The sequence below is a fragment of the Podarcis raffonei genome, chromosome 13 (genome assembly GCF_027172205.1).
Source record: "Podarcis raffonei isolate rPodRaf1 chromosome 13, rPodRaf1.pri, whole genome shotgun sequence".
NCBI classification, from domain to species: domain Eukaryota; kingdom Metazoa; phylum Chordata; class Lepidosauria; order Squamata; family Lacertidae; genus Podarcis; species Podarcis raffonei.
This window is the reverse complement of record NC_070614.1, coordinates 766,147-790,162: the sequence shown is the minus strand read 5'-3', so window position 1 is coordinate 790,162 and position 24,016 is coordinate 766,147. Positions and strand designations below refer to the sequence as shown.

The window sequence follows — 24,016 nt, the reverse complement described above, 5'->3', positions numbered from 1 at the left end:
TCCATTTTCTTTTTGTTCCATGTCTTTATAGATTATAAGGCTCTGGGAATCAGGATGGGCTGTAACTCAGTGGCAGAGCATCTGCTTTGCATACAGAAGGTCCCAAGTTCAAATCTCAGTATCTCCAGGCAGGGCTGGGAGAGAAGGACCCCCGTCTGAAACACGGAGGAGCTGCTGCCAGTCAGTGCAGACAGTACTGAGCTAGACGGACCAAGGGACTGACTCCGTAAATGGCTGCTTGCTTTGCTAATCCTTTCTTTGCCATATGGCAGAATAATTAAAGAAAAAGCACCAAATAGATATTTAAATAATAAAATAATTAAAAAGCAAACAACTCTTCTTCCTTTTCCTCTTTTCTTAGCGGGACGATATGGAGTCCATCCCAGGATATTTGTCCCTTCACCAGACTGCTGACGTCATGACTCTCAAGTGGACCCCAAACCAACTGATGAATGGCTCTGTGGGTGATCTGGACTATGAGAAAAGGTGAGCAGCACAGAGAATAGATTATCCTAATGCATATAACAGGATAAAAAAAGCAGCATAAAAAGAAACTAAAGTAAGCAGCAACATTATAAGCTCAGTCAGTAGAGCATGAGCATCTCAGGGTTGCGGGCTTGAGCCCCATGTTGGGCAAAAGGGGTTGGACTGGATGACCCTCATGGTCCCTTCCAACACTTCAGTTCTATGATTCCATGAAAAAGTATAGTCATGTCACCCACTCCAAAAGAAGAAAATTAACAAAAGGCTAGTCCCTGCAGCGGTTAAGTTGCTGCAGCACAGAATTTATCCACATTGAAAACAATTGATCAGCCTCCCTCAACCTGATGCCTTGCAGATGCTGTGGACAGCAACTCCCATTAGCGCTAGCTGGGGCTGATGGGAGTTGTAGTTGAAAACACCTGGAAGGCACCAGGCTGGGGGAGGCTGCAATGGCTGCATTTTGACCTGACAGGATGTCATATGCTTTGGAGCTTCCTGGCAGTTTTAATTAGAGGAGTTTGATAAAGATTTCTGTGTAGATCTTGGCAGAGGGGAGCCCAGAACATCTGTGGGCACCTGGAGGAAGGAGGCTGGACTACATAGGGGTGGGAGGGCGGGGGAGCTTTCTTTGCTTCTTAGACAAATTCATCGCTAGGAGAGAGCTATCGATGGCTCCTGGCCACCATGGCTCTGCTCTGCCTCCACAGTCAGAGGCAGCTGTGCTTCTGCATCCCAGCTGCTCAAAACTGAAGGTGAGGAGACGACTCTAGTGCACAGGTCCTGCACAGACATCTGGTTGGCCCCTGTGAGAACAGGATGCTGGCTGAGATGGGCCCCTGGCCCGATCCAGCAGACTTTGCTTATCAGCAGCTGTGCTTGTCCAGATTCCTGCTGACTCCTCCTTCCGCTGGGTGGGGCTCCGTATTCTGGCCTCAAGCACGTTGTCCCAGCTGCTGCATTTCCCCAAAGGTCAAGGGAAAAACGCCTGCTTTCCTGTGTTTGCTTTTGCAAGGCCTCAGGTAGCATGGCTGCACTTTTTAAAGCCTGGGCAAAGAGAAGTGAAAGGCAAATGAAACCCCAAAAGGTTCAGTCACCGCCTTTTGAAAAAGGATCTGAAGGGGCGGAGCTTGTCCTGCCCACTCAGGCTCCTCCATTTAAAGCACTACAGTGGTACCTCGGGTTAAGTACTTAATTCGTTCCGGAGGTCCGTTCTTAACCTGAAACTGTTCTTAACCTGAAGCACCACTTTAGCTAATGGGGCCTCCTGCTGCCGCCGCGCTGCTGGAGCACGATTTCTGTTCTTATCCTGAAGCAAAGTTATTAACCTGAAGCACTATTTCTGGGTTAGCCAGAATGTGTAACCTGAAGCGTATGTAACCTGAAGCGTATGTAACCCGAGGTACCACTATACAACTCCACTTGAAAGAATCATGGCGTACCCCCAAAGAATTCTGGGAAGTGTAGTTTGGGAAGGGTGCTGAGAGTTGCAGAGGGACTCCTCTTCCCCTCCCAGAGTTACAATTTTCAGAGTGCCTTAACAGTCAATCCCTTTTCAGCCGAAACTGAAAGAGGAATGTGGGGTGTCTGTCTCCTAATATCTCTCAGGGGCCTTAACATTTGGAATAATTGTGTGAATGAGGATTCTAACATTTAAGTCACTTAAACGTTTCAATAAAGCTGAAACGCAACAAACAGCAATTCAGGTTTTATGCAGATTTCTATTCACTGTGATTTAACACTCAAGAGCACTTTTCACGGAGGGGGCGGAGGAAGAAAGAGCACTTGGACACAGAGCTTTCAAGTGCGAATCATGCCTGGGAAAGGAGGAGGAAAAGGTGAATAAGTCCTTAGTTGTGCTCTCAAGGGTTAGGAGGAAAGGAGGGCTGCCCAGCGTCAGAGCCAGTGCACCCTCTGCTGGGGTTGAGGCAGAATGGCCGGCACTCTTCATACTGCTTTGTGCCAGTTGTCAGCAGGGATTTTCTGAGCGAAAGCCTGGACCTTCCGCCAAAGCCAAACACACACACACAAAGAGAGAGAGAGAGAGAAAGTGCCATCCTTGCTCATGTTGCTTGTCAACCTCCCCCCCCACCCCACTCCTTCTACTCCCTGGCCGCCACCCTCCTCCCCATTGGGCAGGTGCTGCCTAGCTAGCCTCTAAGTTTGTCATCACACTTTTTTTCACAGTGCTACCTACTGGTGGTTGCGTGAACTGCAGAGCATGACAACAGCCTTAGATGTTTATGTATACAGTGGTACCTTGGGTTACAGACGCTTCAGGTTACAGACGCTTCAGGTTACAGACCCCGCTAACCCAGAAATATTACCTCGGGTTAAGAACTTTGCCTCAGGATGAGAACAGAAATCGCGCGGCCGCAGCAATTAACCTCAGGTTAAGATCAGTTTCAGGTTAAGAACGGACCGCCAGAACGAATTAAGTTCTTAACCCGAGGTACCACTGTATAAGAAGATATATCTAGATAATGGTGAATGGTGGTGTCTTAACAGGTTTAGAATCCTAGAATTGTAGTGTTGGACAGGACCCCGAGGGTCATCTAGTCCAATCCTCTGCAATGCAGAAATCTTTCGCCCAATGTGGTGCTTGAACCCCAACCCTGAGATTAAGAGTCTCCTGCTCTACAGACTGAGTTATCCCAGGTTTCCTGCTGAAATGTAATTATGCAGAGTTGCACCAGCCATACTGGTAGCTTAAATGATAGCTTCAGCTGCCAATCAGCAATGCTGCCATCATCTCTACAGGTGAGCTAAATTTTCATAACCAGCTCTTGCAATTTCAGTGGTCCAACAGGTGGGAGCTAGTCTGAAAGATGATGCATCAATTGCATGTTAACTCAGAACTTCAATATTATTCACTAAATTGGTACAAAAACTGGTAGCATAGATGTAGTGAAAATTGCAGCTTCATTTTTTTAAGTGAGAGAACTCACTGTGGAAGGATTCTCTAATATTGTGGAACTTACTGCCACAGAATTTGGGATGGGTCTCTTTTCTTCGTTGAGCATTTGCCAGGAGTTTAGTTTTGCTTATTCCCACTCCATTTTCTTCCTGTTAGATGTGGATGTGGGGCTGACCCTTCAGGGAGTTTTCTGAGGGTGACCCTGATGGGCTTTGTTCTTCCCTCTCACAGCATCTACTGGGACTACGCCATGACCATCCGCCTGGAGGACATTGTCTACCTCCACTGCCACCAGCAAGGTAAGAGAGGGGCTGGTTCCGCTACAGAATCTGCTTTGGTCGCCCTGTCTGGTGGTCAGTCCAGTTTGGGCTCTGGCTCCACCCACGACTGACCTGGAGGGGAAGCAGGAGAGAAGCACCCCATTCTCTGGAAAGAGAATAGAAGCTTCTCCACATCAAAACCAGAAACCTGTTGTATGTACGAGGGGATTTAAAGTGCGCACGAGGGGTGCATTGTCGACATTAAGCAGAGGTGTGGGTGGCCCTAGGCCATTTGGGGGTGGGGCAACAAAATGCTTCTGGCTCCCCCTGGAGCCCAGTGGGGTTTCTTTGGACAGAATCTGGTTCTCACCTCTTCCCTCTTTTCCATCTCTCTCCCCCCACCCACTTTCTCTTGCCAATAGTAGACAGTGGGGGCACAGTTGTCCTGGTAAGCCAAGACGGCATCCAGCGCCCACCACTGCGATTCCCGAAAGGTGGGCACCTCCTGCAGTTCCTCTCCTGCCTAGAAAATGGGCTCCTGCCCCATGGCCAGCTGGACCCCCCTCTGTGGTCACAGAGGGGGAAGGTAAGGCTGGCTGCAGCCTGGGGGGGGTGAGGGTGGCCTCTCATGGGTTGGCCTCTCACAGCTCGGGACTGGTAATCTCCACTCAAAAATGACTTTGTAGAGCTGGAAAAGGACAACTGAGGTGATCAAGGGGGGTGGAGAACCCTCCTACAAGGAAAGGCTTCAGGGCTTTGGACATTATAGTTTAGAGAAAAGGCAAATCATGGCTTATCCACACCCTTTTGCCCTGATCTTTGCAGCCACAGTCCACGCTTAAAAGCTCCATGTCCAAACATTTCTTCTTCTTTCTTTGACTCTAAGCTGTCCCCACAAAAACCCATTCTTTAAAGCTCAATCGGAGCAAACGTCAATTTGGGTTTTCTGCCGAATGACATTTGCTCTGATTGAGCTTCAAAGAATGGGGTTTTGTGGGAAAAGCTCTGAGCAAAAAAGCACAACCCCAACCCCTGCTCACACCTGGAGCTTTTAAGTGCAGTCTGTGCCTGGAGACAGTGGAGGAAAGGCAAATGTGCATAAGGCCTAAGAGGAAACCTGATGGAAGTTTATGAAGTCATGCATGGCATGGAGAAAGTGGAGAGGGAAATGTTTTTCTCCTTCTGTCATTACATTAGAACTCATGGGCATCCAATGAAGTTGAAGATTTTAAGGTATATAGACAACAGAAAGGCCTTCTTCACATAGTAAAACTCTGGAACTCCCTCCCACAGGAGGCAGTAATGGCCTCCAACTGAGATGGCTTTAAAAGAGGACTAGACAAATTCATAGAGGACAAGAGGCCTATCGATGGCTACTGGCTATGATGGCTGCACTCTGCCTACAAGGTCAGAGGCAGCAGTGCTTCTGAATGCCAGTTGCTGGAAACCACTGGAAGGGAGAGGGCTCTTGCGTTTGATTCCTGCTTGTGGGCTTGGCAGAAGAGGCATCTGGTTGGCCACTCTCAGGACAGGATGCTGGACCAGATGGGCCTCACTGGATGGATCCAGCAGGCTCTTCTGATGTTCTTATGAACTGTTCATGGGCTCTGGAAGTGGCAGGTGGAGGAAGGGCTTTGTGGGTCTTCTGTTCTTCTGCTTTGCTTTTAGAGGGGCTGAGGAAGGTATAGGCCTCAGGAGCCCATCGAGGGCACCTGCTGGAGCTCAAGGTCTGTCAAAGAGCTCCTGCTTTGCATGGGGAAGCCCCTCAGCTCAGACCCCAGTGGCATCTCCAGGGAGGGCTGAGCATGAGGCTCTGGGTGTATTCTATCTGGAGTCAAATCGTGTGATTCTAATCCTGCATATAGGTTTTTAAAAATATGAATATTCTTCTGAATATCAGTACTGTAGCTAGAAATCACAGGAGGAGAACGTGATCTTGTGCATGGGTCCTGCTTGTGGGTTTCCCATTGAAGCATCTGGTTGGCCACTGTGAGAACAGGATTCTGGACTGGACAGGCACTGGCCTGATCCAGAGGCTCTTCTGATGTTCTTTCCGGAATGAACCCTTGTCGTGAAATATTGTTTTAATCAAATTTAAAAACTGAACGAAGAAAATCAGACTTGAAAAGCAACGAGGGAAAGCTGTGCTAGGGAGGGAAACCTCTGTGATAAGGGGAGACTGTTCTCACCCCCGCCCCTTCTCCTCCATGGAAAGGTGAGCTTGGCCTTAGGCATTCAGGAATTAGTGTTAGATTGAGTCAAATAGTAGATCCATCAAGTTTCGTATTGGTTTCACAGACTGGCAGTGGTTCTCCACAGTTTCAGACAAGATAGTTCCTCACATTGGATGGGAATGCTATGGAAGTCTGAGCCTGGGACTGAGCCTGCTCTGGCCTTGGCTCGGTCGTTGTTCTGCACTAAATGAGGCAGCCACATTTCTGAATATCTTTGTTTCCTCCAAGTCTGGTCCTGACTGAAAGGATGCTGGAATCAACAAGGCAGACCCACATGACCTGAAGGTGCTGCTGTGCAATGATCCACAAGACCACCGCCATGCATGACTTGATTGTGGATGGAGAAATGAGGTTGGATGAGGCAGATGGGTCTGTTCTTGCCGCTGCTTGTCCACCAGGTTTCTCTTATGCACAGCAGCCCAGGTTATTTGGGTGGGGGGGTTGCAGTGATCTTTAGAAAGTCATTAGCCTGCACCAGGCGTCCTATTGGGACGCCAGTTTTCTGAGTGTATGTTCTGGAGCTTGGGCAATAGAGGCAGTGCAGGATTCCTATTACTGTACTAACTTCCCTACTGCATCAAGGATTCCCTGCCTGAGCTGCTTCAGGTTGTGGTGGATGTTCTCCTGAAGAAACCTAGTTTGGTTGTCCTAGGGGATTTTAACACCCATGCTGACACAACCTTACAAGGAACCGCTTGGGACTTTGTGGAACGCATGGACTCCATGGGGCCGTCCCTGAATAAGTTTGGCCCAACTCATAGTCACGGACATGCCTTAGACCTGGTGTTCACCTCCATGGACGGGGGTGATCTGACAATTAAGTAAAACTAAAACAAAAGAAGTGCCATGGTCAGATCACTTAGTGCAACTGGAATTCTCTGCGACCCTTCCCCTCTGCAGGGAGGTGGGACCGATTCAGATGGTCCGCCCCCACCACTTAATGAATCCAAATAGTTTCCAGAGAGTGGTAGGGGATGTTTTATCCCATGTTGATGGCCTTCCAGCTGATTCCTTGGTGGCCCGCTGGAATGTGGATTTAACCAGGGCTATCGACTGTCTGGATCCGAAGCGCCCTCTCCGATTGCATGGAGCCTGGACAACCCCATGGTTTTCTCCGGAGCTGAGGGTGATGAAACAATCACTGAGATGGCTAGAGCACCAGTGGCAGAAAACTCATTCTGAATCTGACCAGACACGGGTTACAGCTCAACATCGAGCCTACCAAGTGGCGATAGCAATGGCGAAGAGAACCTTCTTCACCACCTCTATTGCATCTGCAGAAAACAGCAGCAGGAGACTCTTTCAGGTGGTTCACAATCTAATGGAACCACCTTCACCATCGGGGCCTGGTGACAACCCCAATATCTTCTGCAATGATTTTGCAAAGTCTTTTGCAGATTAAAGTCACTCAGACTCCACCGTGGGAGCAGGGCCAGGGCGGGAGAGTGCTAGAGTCCTGTCTAGACAAGTTGCATAGGATCAGTTCCAATCTGTTACCTCTGAGGATGTGGACAGGCTGCTTGGACAAGTGAAACTGACCAAAACATCCTCAGTCGCACTGGTCAAGGATCTCCAGTGTGCCGGGGATTGAGGTGATAGCTGTTTCCTAGTTCTGCTGGATCTCTCAGTGGCTTTGATACCATTGAATCATGACATCCTTCTGGACCGTCTAGAGGAGCTGGGAGCTGGGGGCACTGTCATACAGTGGTTCCACTCCTGGGTTGTGTCCAGAAAGTGGTGTTGGGGGATGAGTGTTCAGACCCCTGGGCTCTCACTTGTGGGGTGCCTCAGGGTTCTGTCCTCTCTCCCATGCTCATATAGAAGCCACTGGGAGAGATCATCAGGGGGGTTGGGTTGAGTGTTCATCAGTATGCGGATGATACCCAGCTCTATCTCTCTTTTCAATCAGAACCAATGAAGGCAGTGAAGGTCCTGTGTGAGTGTCTGGAGGCAGTTGGAGGATGGATGGCGGCTAATGGATTGAGATTGAATCCTGACAAGACAGAAGTACTGTTTTTAGGGGACAGGGGACGGGCAGGTGTGGGGGACTTCCCGATCCTGAATGGGGTAACTGTGCCCCTGAAGGACCAGGTGTGCAGCCTGGGAGTCATTTTGGACTCGCAGCTGTCCATGGAGGCGCAGGTCAATTCTGTGTCCAGGGCAGCTGTTTACCAGCTTCATCTAGTACGCAGGCTGAGACCCTACCTGCCCACAGACTGTCTCGCCATAGTGGTGCATGCTCTAGTTATCTCCCGCTTGGACTACTGCAATGAACTCTATGTGGGGCTACCTTTGAAGGGACCTGGAAATTACAACTAATCCAGAATGCGGCAGCTAGACTGGTGACTGGGAGCGGCCACCGAGACCATATAAAGCAGGCTTCTTCCACCTCGGCCCTCCAGATGTTTTGAGACTACAATTCCCATCATCCCTAGCTAGGTATCATGGGAGTTGCAGGCCAAAAACATCTGGAGGGCTGAGGTTGAGGAAGCCTGATATAAAGGACCTTCATTGGCTCCCAGTGCGTTTCTGAGCACAGTTCAAAGTGTTGGTACTGACCTTTAAAGCCCTAAACTGCCTAAGCCCTACATACCTGAAGGAGCTTTTTTGTTTCCATCGTTCAGCCCGGACACTGAGATCCTCCTCCAAGGGTCTTCCGCTGGTTCCCTCACTGTGAGAAGCGAGGTTACAGGGAACCAGGCACAGGGCCTTCTCAGTAGTGGCACCCTCCCTGTGGAACACCCTCCCTTCAGATGTCAAGGAAATAAACAACTATCTGACTTTATAAGAAATCTGAAGGCAACCCTGTTCAGGGAAGTTTTAAATGTTTGATGTTTTAGTATGTTCTGATATATGCTGTGAGCTGCCCAGAGTGGCTGGGGAAACCCAGCCAGATGGGTGGGGTATAAATAATAAAATTATTATTAATAATAATAATTTTGTTTGACTCCTCAAAGGGGAAGGTGTTTCCAAAGCTGAAGAAGCGAAGCCCCCAGGGGTCCTCGGAGTCGGCATCAGACAAGGAGGAGGAGGAGGCAACCGATTACGTTTTCCGGATCCTCTATCCTGGCCTTCAGTCAGAGTTTGGTAAGGTTGCTCGCCTGGTAGAAACTGAGAAAGCTGACATAGTTATCTTAAATAAGATTTTTTTTCCCACCTTAGGCTAACTTTTAATTTTACTACATGTTATAAACATATAGGAGTGTATTCCATTCATATTTCATAAGCCATATTTATTATGCCATTGTAGCCTGCCTTCCATGCCCTGAGGAATACCAAGGAACGCTCAGAGGTGTGCATGATCCAGTTTGGATACATTAAAATTCTGCACCAAGGAATGTTCATGTCCACCACCAGTATAAATTATGGAAATTTGCTTACTTTGCGTCAGGCATGGAGAGTCCTCCCCTCCCTTTGGTAACTTCACAGATAAGAATTAATGAGCAGCTGATAGATCTATAGTCCTTTTATTACAGCATCATGTTGCGAGCACAAATACACAGCTCTCCACAAGGAAGGCAGTTGGCTAGTCTAACCCTCCTTCTGGCTTCCGCAGCATTTTGGGCGCCAACGGGAAGTTCCTCCCTCTGACTCCTTTGTTCCCTGATACGTTTGGACCTCCATGTCCGAGGGGAGGTCCCTCACGCTTTCAAGTGACGAGACAACTAGCTGCCCCCTCCCTTCTGGTTCTGTCGCCATTATCTCATAACTGAGTAACTCCCCCAAGCTGTTCAGCTTCTGCCTGTCTCTGCTTCTGAACACGCTGTGGACAAGGGGGGGCGACTCTTCCCCCTCCAGCTCTCCATCAGAGAGAAGCTGGTCTGCCATAGAATGCATTCCCCAGTACTCATCTTCAGGCCATTCCCTGACACTTTGCATAATGTATTATACAGTCCTTACCATGCTTTTTGACATCTACATGAAGCCGCTGGGAGATCATCAGGGGGTTTGGGCTGGGTGTCCATCAATATGCGGATGATACCCAGCTCTACCTCTCTTTCAAATCAGAACCAGTGAAGGCGGTGAAGGTCCTGTGTGAGTGCCTGGAGGGGGTTGGAGGATGGATGGCAGCTAATGGATTGAGGTTGAATCCTGACAAGACGGAAGTACTGTTCTTGGGGGACGAGGGACGGGTGGGTGTGGGGGACTCCCTGGTCCTGAATGGGGTAACTGTGCCCCTGAAGGACCACGTGCGCAGCCTTGGAGTCATTTTGGACTCACAGCTGTCTATGGAGGCGCAGGTCAATTCTGTGTCCAGGGCAGCTGTTTACCAGCTCCATCTGGTACGCAGGCCTATCTGCCCGCAGACTGTCTCGCCAGAGTGGTGCATGCTCTAGTTATCTCCCCCTTGGACTACTGCAATGCGCTCTACATGGGGCTACCTTTGAAGGTGACTCGAAAGCTACAACTAATCCAGAATGCGGCAGCTAGACTGGTGACTGGGGGCGGCCGCCAAGACCATATAACACCGGCCCTGAAAGACCTACTGGTACATTGGTTCCCAGTACGTTTCCGAGCACAATTCAAAGTGTTGGTGCTGATCTTTAAAGCCCTAAATGGCCTCAGCCCAGTACACCTGAAGGAGCGTCTCCACTCCCATCGTTCTGCCCGGACGCTGAGGTCCAGCGCCAAGGGCCTTCTGGCGGTTCCCTCACTGCGAGAAGCCAAGTTACAGGGAACCAGGCAGAGGGCCTTCTCGGTAGTGGCACCCGCCCTGTGGAACGCCCTCCCACCAGATGTCAAAGAGAAAAACACTACCTGACATTTAGAAGACATCTGAAGGCAGTCCTGTTCAGGGAAGTTTTTAATGTGTGACATTTTAATGTATTTTTAATCTTTGTTGGAAGCTGCCCAGAGTGGCTTGGGAAACCCAGGCAGATGGGCGGGGTACAAATAATAAAATACTATTACTACTATTACTATTACTGATTTGCATATTTTATTCATGGTTTGCTCACTCGGAGCTGTGTAAGGCGCTGGTGTCCCAGCCAGTCTCTGGCTTCTGAAGTTTCAGCCAGTGTTGCCCACACTTTGGGAGCTTGCTTTCATAAGGATTAGAAATCTGTACTTGTATTTAAATATATTAATAAATGAAAGCTGGGGAAACTGAATCCTCCATCAAACATCAAAGGGTGTGTATTTGCTCTGCTCTCTCTAGATGTTGACTGACTCCCAACTCCTATCGTGTTAGTGATCTTAATTATTGTTCTTTTCATTTATATCCAACCTTTTCATCCAAGGAGCTCAAGTTGGCATACATAATTCTCCTCCCCGTTTTATCCTCACAACACCCCTGGGAGGTAGGTTAGGCTGAGAGGCAGTGACTGGCACCCAAGGCCACTCATTGAACTTCATGGCTGAGTGAGGATTTGAATCCTTTTCTCCCAAGCCCAACACTCTAACCACTAGGCCACACTGGCTCTTTTGCTTTCCCATAGGGGGGTTTCTGGCCAATGATGGATTTTTCTACTATTCCTAGAATCGTAGAGTTGGAACCAACCCTCAGCAATGTGGGAATCACAGCTAGTGAGTTCCTAGTGTGTTTTTCCTTTTTCCAGGCTTGAGGAAGCGGCATGGACTGTGCCCGCCTTCATGTTTTGCCTTTTCTCTCCCTTCCTCTTTAGTGGTTGTTAACCACCCTTCTTGCCTTCCCTCCACCTCTACTTCCGCTGGGAAAGAAAAGGCCTGGATGCGTCGGACCTCTGGCAGAGTGGTGGTGATGCCCAAATGGTCTCTGAGTCTTCCTGAGGCAACGGCTCCCCTTCTGGTCACGTTGGGGTCCAGCCCACACCTGTGTAATGTTGTTGTTGGCACATGGAGGGTGCTTCTTGCTTTTTGGCTTGGCAGCTGGGGCAGATGGTGGCATTTATGAATCTGGGCAGGGCAGACAGCTGGGATCCTCCTCTTCCCCATCTTTTTCCTTGGCTCATTCCCTTGGGCTGCTTTGCCTGGAGGCACACAAGCAGAAGAAGCAAGTTCATTTAATTCATAACATTTATATACACCTTGGTTGTAAGGAAAAAAAGTGGTTTACAAGAAGAATAAAACAATAAAATTATTTTTTAAAAACCCTATGTAAAACATTTAAAAAAAACGTTAATGAGCTAAAAACAGATTTAAACATACATCAATTGTCTGCATGTCTGGACAGGCTTGTCTAAATTTTTTTTTAGCAGGTACCGAAAAGGGTACAGCAATTCCACCTGCCTGATGTCAACAGGCAAGGAGTTCCAAAGTGTGCATGTGCTGCAGAACAGTATTATGTGGCACCTGTAAGAGTGACTGTGATTAGGGCTGCTGCCCAGTTTAAAGAAATCTTAATAGATTGATCATACAATGCTTTTTAAACCAATGAACTGATTAGACCTGCATGTCCATAAAATACAGCTGTGAAGGAAAAGCGGCCTTCTTTCTTCCCTCTGTAATGGTGTGCTGCATGTGTCACAGCTGGCCCCAATCCCTTTTGTGTTAGGAGGAGGAGGAGGAGGAGATGCCTGATGCCCACAGATGCATAAATAGCTATAACAATTAACATTTAAAAAAAATGAAAACCGTGAAATCTATTGTCCAATTAAATCAGAGGCATGTTTTAATGGATCTAATCGCTTTTAGTAGTGATATAATGTTGCTGTCATACTTCTTGTTGGTTATAATCTGAGGCAGATGAAAGGAAGGAGGCAACGGAGCTCAAATGAAAAATGTCCTTTAACCTTGATTTAAATTGATTAGTTAAAAGCCCAGGCAGTTCACCTGCAAAATACCTGAACAGGTTGGTTGATGTAGGATTTAGCAAATGCCAGCAGACACAAAGCCTGCTTCTCTGTGCAGAGTGACCTTCCTGCTGTGATCTGAATCAAAATGCTCCTCCCACCCTCCTTGAATTCACATTCCCCATTTTCCCTGCATAGAGTTTAGAGAGCAAGATATGGCTTTTGCGTCCTCCTGTGGTCCAATTCTTGTTTGGTAGAGGAAGGCTCCAAGGCTCCATTGCCCCGTCCCTCAAGAACAATCTGCTCCAGGGATGCTCTTTCTGCTTGTATCAAAGCATTTGGCATCCTTTCCAAAACTCATTTAGGCCATGGTGCTCCAGTGGGACATGTAGGGGTGATTCATGGAAATTTCCCTTCAATCATTTTGGTGTGGTAAAATTGTTTCAAAGTGACTCTGCTGCAGATTTGGAGTCAGCATGTCATTGCAGGGCTCTTGCAAGCCAGTTAGAGGAGAGCTTGTAATTGGAAGGCAGAGCAGAGCCTTTGCTCTGATGTGAAATGAGCCAGGGATTATTTTGAAAGTTTTGCTGTGCATTGTAACTTAGCTGCCTCACAGCTCTTAAGTGCTTAGCCAGTTCTCCATGAAGTTTACTGTGAGATGGTGAGCACTTAAGGTTAGTTGTTTCTGGGATAGCCAACATGGCCGCCGGATGTTGCTGGACTACAACCTCCCAACACGCACACCCAGTTTAGCCCAATGGTCCTGGACAATGGGAGTTGTAGTCCAACATCATCTGGGCAGCACAAGGTTGGCTACCCTGAGAAAGGGTTTGTATCTTTCTCTTCATCAAAGATCCCACAGTGATTTGCAAGATTTCAAAAATACAACATATATTTTATAACAAGACAGAAAATGTGAACTGGATTCTGGAAAAAGTACCGGTATATAGATAGGTAAAAGGTAAAGGTCCCCTTCATGGATCACTGCCTTGCCGTGGCGAAGGGGCTTGAAGAACTCAGAGAAGCTATGAACTATGCCGAGCAGGGCACCCAAGATGAACAGGTCATAGTGGAGAGTTTTGACCAAACGTGATCCACCTGGAGGAGGAACCGGCAAGCCACTCCAGTATCCCTGCCAAGAAAACTCCATAGACAAAGACAACAGGCATATAAAAGTTATGACGCTGGAAGATGAGCCCCTCAGGTCGGAAGGCGTCCAACATGCTACTGGGGAAGAGCGGAGGGCAAGTACAAGTAGATCCAGAGCTGATGAAGCGGCTGGGCCAAAGCCGAAAGGACGCTCAGTTGCGGATATGCCTGGAAGCTAAAGGAAAGTCCAATGCTGTAAAGAAAAATATTGCATAGGAACCTGGAATGTAAGAACCATGAACCTGGGTAAGTTGGAGGTGGTCAAAAATGAGAAGGCAAGAATAAATATTGACATCCTGGGCATCAGTGAACTAAAATGGACGGGAATGGGTGAATTCAATTCGGATGACCATCATATCTACTACTGTGGGCAAGAAACCCGTAAAAGAAATGGAGTGGCCCTCATGGTCAACAAAAGAGTGGCGAAAGCTGTACTGGGATGCAATCTCAAAAATGATAGAATGATCTTGATACGAATCCAAGGCAGACCTTTTAACATCACAGTAATCCAAGTTTATGCACCAACTACTGGTGCTGAAGAAACTGAAATACACCAATTCTATGAAGACTTACAACACCTTATTGAAGTGACACCAAAGAAGGATGTTCTTCTCATTATAGGGGATTGGAATGCTAAAGTAGGGAGTCAAGAGATAAAAGGAACAACTGGCAAGTTTGGCCTTGGAGATCAAAACGAAGCAGGGCAAAGGCTAATAGAGTTCTGCCAAGAGAACAAGCTGGTCACCACAAACACTCTTTTCCAACAACACAAGAGACGACTCTACACATGGACATCACCAGATGGGCAGCATCAAAATCAGATTGATTATATTCTCTGCAGCCAAAGATGGAGAAGCTCTATACAGTTAGCAAAAACAAGACCTGGAGTTGACTGTGGCTCAGATCATCAGCTTCTTATAGCAAAATTCAAGCTTAAACTGAAGAAAGTAGGAAAAACTACTGGGCCGCTAAGATACAATCTAAGTCAAATCCCTTATGAATACACAGTGGAAGTGAGGAACAGGTTTAAGGATTTAGATTTGGTGGACAGAGTGCCTGAAGAACTATGGATGGAGGCTCGTAACATTATACAGGAGGCAGCAACTAAAACCATCCCAATGAAAAGGAAATGCAAGAAAGCAAAGTGGCTGTCCAGTGAGGCCTTACAAATAGCGGGGGAGAGAAGGCAAGCAAAATGCGAGGGAGATAGTGATAGATACAGGAAATTGAATGCAGATTTCCAAAGAATAGCAAGGAGAGACAAGAAGACCTTCTTAAACGAGCAATGCAAAGAAATAGAGGAAAGCAATAGAATGGGAAGAACCAGAGATCTGTTCAAGAAAATTGGAGATATGAAAGGAACATTTCGTACAAAGATTTCCATAATAAAGGACAAAAGTGGAAAGGACCTAACAGAAGCAGAAGACATCAAGAAGAGGTGGCAAGAATACACAGAGGAATTATACCAGAAAGAAATGGAGGTCTCGTATACCCCAGTTAGTGTAGTTGCTGACCTTGAGCCAGACATCCTGGAGAGTGAAGTCAAATGGGCCTTAGAAAGCACTGCAAATAACAAGGCCAGTGGAAGTGATGGTATTCCAGCTGAACTATTTAAAATTTTAAAAGATGATGCTGTTAAGGTGCTACACTCAATATGCCAGCAAGTTTGGAAAACTCAGCAGTGGCCAGAAGATTGGAGAAGATCAGTCTACATCCCAGTCCCAAAGAAGGGCAGTGTCAAAGAGTGCTCCAACTACCGCACAATTGCACTCATTTCACACGCTAGCAAGGTTATGCTTAAAATTCTACAAGGAAGGCTCAAGCAGTATGTGGACCAAGAACTCCCAGAAGTGCAAGCTGGATTTAGAAGAGGCAGAGGAACCAGAGACCAAATTGCAAACATGCGCTGGATTATGGAGAAAGCTAGAGAGTTCCAGAAAGACATCTACTTCTGCTTCATTGACTATGCAAAAGCCTTTGACTGTGTCGACCACGGCAAACTATTGCAAGTTCTTAAAGAAATGGGGAGTGCCTGATCACCTCATCTGTCTCCTGAGAAATCTCTATGTGGGACAAGAAGCTACAGTTAGAACTGGATATGGAACAACTGATTGGTTCAAAATTGGGAAAGGAGTACGACAAGGCTGTATTTTGTCTCCCTGTTTATTTAACTTATATGCAGAATTCATCATGCGAAAGGCTGGGCTGGATGAATCCCTAGCCAGAATTAAGATTGCCGGAAGAAATATCAACAACCTCAGATATGCAGATGACACAACCTTGATGGCAGAAAGTGAGGAGGAATTAAAGAACCTTTTAATGAGGGTGAAAGAGGAGAGCGCAAAATATGGTCTGAAGCTCAACATCAAAAAAACCAAGATCATGGCCACTAGTCCCATCACCTCCTGGCAAATAGAAGGGGAAGAAATGGAGGCAGTGAGAGATTTTACTTTCTTGGGCTCCATGATCACTGCAGATGGCGACAGCAGTCACGAAATTAAAAGACGCCTGCTTCTTGGGAGAAGGGCAATGACGGGCCTAGACAGCATCTTGAGAAGTAGAGACATCACCTTGCCAACAAAGGTTCGTATAGTTAATGCTATGGTTTTCCCAGTAGTGATGTATGGAAGTGAGAGCTGGACCATAAAGAAGGCTGATCGCCGAAGAATTGATGCTTTTGAATTATGGTGCTGGAGGAGACTCTTGAGAGTCCCATGGACTGCAAGAAGATCAAACCTCTCCATTCTGAAGGAAATCAGCCCTGAGTGCTCACTGGAAGGACAGATTGTGAAGCTGAGGCTCCAGTACTTTGGCCACCTCATGAGAAGAGAAGACTCCCTGGAGAAGACCCTGATGTTGGGAAAGATGGAGGGCACAAGGAGAAGGGGGCAACAGAGGACGAGATGGTTGGATAGTGTTTTCGAGGTTACCAGCATGAGTTTGACCAAACTGCGGGAGGCAGTGGAGGACAGAGGTGCCTGGCGTTCTCTGGTCCATGGGGTCACGAAGAGTCGGACACGACTAAACGACTAAAGAACAACAAAAAGGTAAAGGTAAAGGACCCCTGACAGTTAAGTCCAGTCGTGAACAACTCTGGGGTTGCGGCGCTCATCTCGCTTTATTGGCTGAGGGAGCCAGCGTACAGCTTCCGGGTCATGTGGCCAGCATGACTAAGCCACTTCGGGCAAACCAGAGCAGCGCACGGAAACGCTGTTTACCTTCCCGCCAGAGCGGTACCTATTTATCTACTTGCACTTTGACATGCTTTTGAACTGCTAGGTTGGCAGGAGCAGGGACCGAGCAACGGGAGCTCACCCCGTCATGGGGATTTGAACCGCCAACCTTCTGATCAGCAAGCCCTAGGCTCTGTGGTTTAACCCACAGCGCCACCCGCATCCCTTATATAGATAAGCAGAGGGTTTTAAAAGAGGATTGGACAAATTCATGGAGAATAAGGCTATCAATGGCTTCTAGCCCTTGAACTCTAGTTTTTGAACTCTGAACAGCATCCTCTGTACTCAGCCCAGCTCCTGCTTTACCTACACATCCAGAGGAGGTAAAAGCTGTGGCTAAAAATAACTGAGACTTGGCCAGCTCCAGAGAATGCTTCTGAAGCTGCCTAGAGACAAGCAAAAGCCCAGGCATCTCTGCTGTCCTACTGTGTATGGAGGACTCAAGAAAGTTAAAGGCTGGGTGAGAGGATCCTGTTTTCCTGCCTCAGCTCATCCGGATGACCCTGTCTCACTGGTGGGGGTGGGGGCTTTCCAGAGGACTCCCCTCCACTCCAAACATCTTGGATGGAACCATTCTTCCCAGCAATAGAGCTCTTGATTCTTTTCCCTTTCATCACAGGAAAAGGGACCCTGCAAACACCAGAGGCAAGGTTTCTCTCTCCTCTGACCTCAGGGTTCCCAGTTCCCTTGAGGCACACAGTCCCTTGCAAATGACCCCAAGTTAGTCAGCAAGGAATAGGAGGTGCACAGCTTGATGGCTGAGCACCTGTGCTGCATGCAAGGGGCCCCTGGTTCAATCTCCAGCACCTCTGGGGAGGGCTGGGAAAGTATCACTGCCTGAGACTGCTGCCATTCAGTGTTGACAGTACTAGCTAGATGGGCTGGGTACAAGGCTGCTTCCCTTGTGCTCCCTGCAAATTCATGCATTTTCCTTGGAGACTGAGGTGGTTATCTTGAGAAAAGCCTTCTTAGGTGCCACCTTTGGTTGTGCCAATGAGCCCAGTTTGTGGATGCTGGTGCAGTTGACCTTTTCTCTCTTTTTAATTGAAAGCCTTCCTGTGATTGGGTGAAGATCATGCAATTGGTTTAATCAATGTAGCCCTCCAAATATTGTGTGTCTGATATTTCCCAGCTAGCTTTCCCCCTCTCTCTGCTCCTGGGATAAGCTGCTTCAAACCTTATCCTGATGTTGTGCTATTCTCTTTCTGCATTTCTAGCCCCGCAGGATCTGGTCGACACCCAGACGAGCACCCTCCCTTCCATGTGGCAGCCGGGCACCCGCAAGTCCTCCTGCTCGTCCTGCTCTCAGAGCGGATCCACGGAGAGTGGCCCCTCCAATGGTTGCAACCATGAAAGGCAAGGCGACAGAGGCTGGCTTGGGGGTGAGATGGGGCTGCTCTCTGCCAGGGAGCCCAGGTGGCCTCACAGAGGCAAAAGGGCTGACTTGAGGGCTGGCGGGGTGAGGTCTGGAAGGACAATTAAAGCACATGACTCTCCCCAGAGAATCCTGGGAGCTGTAGTTCAGGAACATAGGGAGTCAGACCCATCTAGGGCAGTACTCTCCACACCAACTGGCAGAGGCTCTCTGGGCTCTGTAGCCCTGACTAGAGAGGCAGTTGGGGATTGGCTCTTGGAGCTTCTTTGTGCAAGGCAGATGCTCTGCCTGTGAGCTACGACCCTTCTCTCTCAAGGGCTACTGGCCACGAGGGCTGTACTCTGTCTCCACGGCTGGAGGCCATCCTGCTTCGGTAGAGCACTTGCTGGAAACCTCAGGAGGGGAGGGGGCTCTTGAGCTCAAATCCTGCTTCAGCGTTTCTCAGCATCTGGGTGGCCACAGTGAGACCAGGCTGTTGGGCTAGAGGGGCCATTGGCCTCATGCAACAGGATCTCTTTGTGTTCTTAATTGCCAGCACCCTTAACAAACTACAGCTCCCATGATTCTTTGGGGGGAGGCTCTCACTGTACGGTGTGGCTCAGCCCACAGCCAGGTGCAGTAGCACATACATTCTTCATTATTATTAGCATTTTGAGTTTTCTTGTGTTATTATCTTGTGTTATTATTATGCTCTTTTGTATAATGCCTTTTATAGACTGGGGGCTCTGGGCATGAGTTTATGGAACTAAGGGGGCAGGAGCCTGGAAAAGTTCAGGAACCCCTGTGTAGGATGCTTTTAAATTGCTTTTAATCTTGTGAGTCACTAAGGAGGGAAATGCTATGCTTTGAATGGCAGCTAATGTGTTTTTGAAAAGTACATCTTGAAAAATGGGATTATTGCTTGTGGTGTATCCATTTGCAACAATCCATCCTCTGGTTCCTTATAGGACTGTAGCTATACCCCCCTTCCCTCTCTCTTCCCAGGGCTCCTCTGAAGCTGCTGTGTGATAACATGAAGTACCAGATACTATCTCGAGCGTTTTATGGCTGTGAGTTTTCACTTCATTCCATTTTTAGTCACCACTTGGGAGTCAGGGGAACAGCCTGCTTAACCCTTCCCCCACCATTTCTTTGAAATTTGCTCCCCCCCCCCTGTCTGCTGCATCTCCTGATGAAAAAGCATTTGGGGGCAGGAGATGGAATTACGATTTTTGGTGTAGAAATAACCATGGGGGAGAAAGGGTTAAGCAGCCTTTTCTGTCTTCTGCTGCTTTTCATTTTAAAAGGTGATGACAAAGATGTACTTTTATATCCCCTATAGCACTATGGCCTTGCAATTAAGTGTGATGTGGAGTTTGCCCCAGTATTGTGAACTGAAGGGCAGAACTACCTTGGTTCTACTACTGTGACACCAAAACTGCAAGAATATTTTGTTTATCCCAGACTTCCCCTGGCTCTTAAGCCAAAAAGACTTGCAGCTCAATAAAGTTCAAGATGATATTGGCCCTCAGGATTATGATCTATCAGACATGGCATTAAAGAAAAGAGATGGGAAGGGAGAAGGAAAAAACAAAGTCTGGCACCGGTTCTTAAAAGTGACGAAGTTCTTAATAAGGATCAGCTGGGATAGAATTGGTGCAGGTAGCCTGTGGAATGGCTGCCAGTTGGTGATGGTTGATGGAGGCAGCTGGCCTCTCATCCCCCTGCCAGGGGACTAGCTCTGCTTCCCTTCTCTCCCTCTGCCTTCAGTCTATAGCAGATGTTTGGAGCTACAACTCCATCACCCCAGTGAGCATGGTCATTTGGACTACAGCGCATTGAATCGTAGAATAGTCGAGGTGAAAGGGACCGCCGGGCTCATCTAGTCCAACCCCTTGCAATGCAGGAATGTTTTGCTCAACATGGGGCTTGAACTGCGCCCTTGACACAGTTGGGTTGACTGGGATTTGCAGTTTAGAGCGCCTGGAGGGCACCCAGCTTGGGCAGGGTGGTTGATACAACCAGTTCAGATTTTCTTTCCGCTAAGTGACAGCATGGGTCAGTGGACATGGAATCACAGAACTGTGGAGTTGGAAGGGGTCCTGACATGGTCCTACAGTCCCTCCTCCAAGTCAGGCGGGTGGTGGGGGTCCTTCTTGTGCCAATATTGCCCCTCCCTGGGGGAGCAATTGGCAGTGGTGCTTTAGCCGCCTCCCCTACCTGCCCTTCCCGCTGTTGAGGGCTGGTCTCTCTGGGATTGCCCTCTGTGCAGCCTCTTTCTCTCTGCTTTCCATGGCTTAGGGCTGGCCTACTGCCGGCACCTCTCCACGGTGAGAACCCACCTCTCGGCGCTGGTGAACCACGACATTGTGTCACCCAGTGTGCCCTGCAGCGCCAGCCAGGGGCTGACCGCTGAGGTCTGGGAGATGTTCCTGCAAGACAGTACGGTAAGGGGGACCCCCAGTTTGCCCTGGCCAGCCCTGGGGCACCGTCGGCTCTGGCCCTGCTTTTGAAGGCGGATGGTTGAGGGCTGGCGGGGGGGGGGAGGAAAAGTCATTTTCTCTTTACTTGGCCTCAGTTTTCAGTGAACTTTCCCCACAGAGCTATGAGGAGAAAGAGCTTTTGCGGCTAGTCTACTTTGGAGGGGTCCAACACGAGATCCGGAAAGCAGTCTGGCCTTTCCTGCTGGGACATTACCGGTTTGGGATGTCAGAAGCTGAGAGAAAGCAGGTGAGATAAGTAAAATTACTCATCAGTATGCCATGAAGTCTGCAGTGCTTGTGTTACTGAATCTGTATTTAAATGCTAAACAAGATGAACGATTAGTGGATAAACCACTAATTGGATTTCTCTTAGTGGCAGAGCACATGTGGTTACAGTCACATTCTGGAAGGGCTTAAAAGGTACAGAATTGAACGCATGGTACAAAAGAGGGTGAATCATTGCCTAAACGGCCTCGGCCCAGTATACCTGAAGGAGTGTCTCCACCCCATCATTCAGTCCGGACACTGAGGTCCAGCTCCGAGGACCTTCTGGTGGTTCCCTAACTGCGAGAAGCCAAGTTACAGGGAACCAGGCAGAGGGCCTTCTCGGTGGTGGCGCCCGCCCTGTGGAACGCCCTCCCATCAGCTGTCAAGGAAATTAACAACTATCTGATGTTTAGAAGACATCTGAAGGCAGCCCTGTTTAGGGAAGTTTTTAAATGACTGATGTTTTAATGTATTTTTAATCTCCCTTTGGAAGCTGTCCAGAGTGGCTGGGGAAACCCAGCCAGATGGGCGGGATATAAATTTTATTATTATTATTATTATTATTATTATTATTATTATTATTATTACCTTATGGAAAAATTGACCCACACATGAAGAGGAAAAAGACACCTTTGCTGACCTCTTCCTGACCTCTTCCTGACAAGAGGAAGGGAGCACAAAGACACCTTTGCAGGAGAATGGTGGAGCTTCATTCCATTCAAAAATTCTCCAGAAAACCAAAAGTTTATACTAACTAGTGGATCACTTAATAAGAATGTGTTTTATAGATATATGTACCTCTTTGCTGCTATTTTAGTATTATGTGGGGCTGATTTAAACTTCCATTTGCTCTCTTTGCATAAGTCCTGCCTCAAAAATTGACTTTGCCCAGTGGAAGAGGGCTCCATTTTTCTGCCTCATACTCAGGGCACTTTAGAGCTGGGGTTGGCACGTTCCTTACCATTGCAAAGTGGCTGAGGGTGTGGTGGGTGCATTTTTCTTTCCGCAAAGCATTTCTCTGGTGCTCCTCAGCCTTGCTGCCTGCCCTCACTTCCTGATCTGAAAATGCAGTGCATGGTTAAACTATGGAACTTGTTTCCCCAGGAGGCAGAGAGGTCTACAGACCTTTAAAAGAGGACTCATGGAAGAGAGAGCTATGGGCGGCTCTCAGTGGCTCTGCTCTGCCTCCACAGTCAGAGGCAGCAAAGCTTCTGAATCCCAGTTGCCAGAAACCACAGTGGGGGAGAAGGCTGCTCTTCTGCTTGAGCCCTGCTTGTGGGCTTCTCACTGGGGCATCTGAGTGGCCCCTGTGAGGCTGGACTAGGTGGTCCCTTTTGCCTGATCCAGCAGTCTGTTGTGTTCCCTCCTGATCTCTTCCCCATGGGCTTTCATTGAAACTTGGGCACGCAGGAAGTCAGCAGAGCCCAGACTACTGGGTGGATGATTTTAGATTGAGAGAAAGGACTTCCAGAACTACTCCTTGGCCACCTTAAAAATAAGGCAGGCAGGACAAAATCCTGCACCCCACTCATGAGAAGCAAACTGAACTTTTCTTGATAATATTCAAATCAATTGATGGCAAATGATTTTGCGGGATGGGAGGGTTGAGGAAGAGCCGTGGATCAGTGGATCAGGTTCAAACTCTGTAGAAAGTGGTCAGGCCTGGCATTGTTCTGTGCTGTGCAATCTAAGGTATCACACTGCTTAAGGCAGCGCTGCGAGTGGTTTAAGGTTCTGGATTTAGGCTCCAATCTCTCCGGAGGCATAGGTTCAAATTCCCCTGCTGCCAAGTGTTATTTTCCCTTGCTATCCTTTTCAAACTATCTGCACCACTTATCCTCTCTTGTGTGAGAGGCAGTGTGCTTTAGTGGTTAGAGTGTCAGACAAGGACCTTGGGAGACCAGGATTCAAATCCCCACTCGGCCATGAAGCTCACGGAGTGGCTGCCTTCTCGCAACCTAACCTCCCTCACAGGGTAGCTGCGGGGATTAAATGAAGAGGGAGGGAAACCATGTTTGTTGTTTTGTTTATTACATCTATATACCATCTTTTTCTTCCAAGAAGCTCAAGGTACATGGTTCTCCCCCTCCTCATTTGATCCCCACAACAACCCTGTGGGGTAAGTTAGGCTGAGAGGCAGCGACTGGCCCAAGGTCACCCAGGGAGCTTCATGGCTGAGTGGGGGTTCGAATCCTGGTCTCCCAGGTTCTAGTCTGACACTCTTACCATTATGCCACTTTTGAGCTACTTGGAGGAAAAGGTGAGACATAAATCCAGCAAACGAATAAATGAAACTGGGTTCAGTTCTGCTCCATGGTGGTGTGGTGAATGCAAGGGCCTCTCCCAGCTTCTCTCTTGGCTTCAGGTCGACAGCCAGACTCGCGCCTGCTATGAGCAAACCATGGCAGAGTGGCTGGGCTGCGAGGCGATTGTCCGACAACGGGAGAAGGAGTCTCACACGGCCGCCCTGGCCAAGTGCTCCTCAGGGGCCAGCCTGGACTCCCACATGGAACACATGATGCACCGAGATTCGACCATCAGCAACGATGTGAGTGGGGGGGGGGAATCAAGGTCCATTGGAATTGAGTCAGTTCCCAGATGGCTTCAGAATGCGTAAAAATAATTTAAATCTCTCAATTTCTCCCCTCCACTGCGCCCTTTCCCGCAGCACTCCCTGGAGCATGTTCGCATTAAAGGCACTAGGATACCACTTGGAACAGCCATGGCCCCCCTCCATAGAATCCTGGGAGCTGTAGTTTGTTCAGGGTTATGAGAGGAGAGTCTCCCTAGTCCCCCCCCCAACTGATTGTTAAAGCACCTTGTGAGTGGAAGGGGGCAAGCAATTTAAAAAGAGGAGTCACTGTTGGTTCTTGCCCCCCCAAGCTGGCCTCCTCCCCTGATTCCTGGCATCAGCGCATTCTGCCCCCCC

General features: G+C 48.4%; 1 protein-coding gene across 10 annotated transcripts in view; it reads left to right on the top strand.

Moving 5' to 3' along the window:
* SGSM1 (small G protein signaling modulator 1) overlaps nucleotides 1–24,016 on the top strand; it is an 82,611-nt gene that overhangs the window by 40,451 nt on the left and 18,144 nt on the right. For 4 of the 10 annotated variants that reach the window (XR_008327370.1, XM_053363245.1, XM_053363242.1 and 1 more), the window contains 10 exons: nucleotides 362–486; nucleotides 3,629–3,696; nucleotides 4,080–4,243; nucleotides 8,849–8,978; nucleotides 11,516–11,686; nucleotides 18,201–18,339; nucleotides 19,343–19,407; nucleotides 20,639–20,784; nucleotides 20,939–21,067; nucleotides 23,453–23,635. Coding sequence is in view for 9 of the 10 variants with exons in the window: in XM_053363245.1 (XP_053219220.1) it covers nucleotides 362–486; nucleotides 3,629–3,696; nucleotides 4,080–4,243; nucleotides 8,849–8,978; nucleotides 11,516–11,686; nucleotides 18,201–18,339; nucleotides 19,343–19,407; nucleotides 20,639–20,784; nucleotides 20,939–21,067; nucleotides 23,453–23,635 (1,320 nt within the window). In the remaining variant the exon portion in view is untranslated. The remainder of the gene's footprint in view (nucleotides 1–361; nucleotides 487–3,628; nucleotides 3,697–4,079; nucleotides 4,244–8,848; nucleotides 8,979–11,515; nucleotides 11,687–18,200; nucleotides 18,340–19,342; nucleotides 19,408–20,638; nucleotides 20,785–20,938; nucleotides 21,068–23,452; nucleotides 23,636–24,016) is intronic. The other 6 variants (XM_053363244.1, XM_053363250.1, XM_053363243.1 and 3 more) reach the window with 4 other exon arrangements.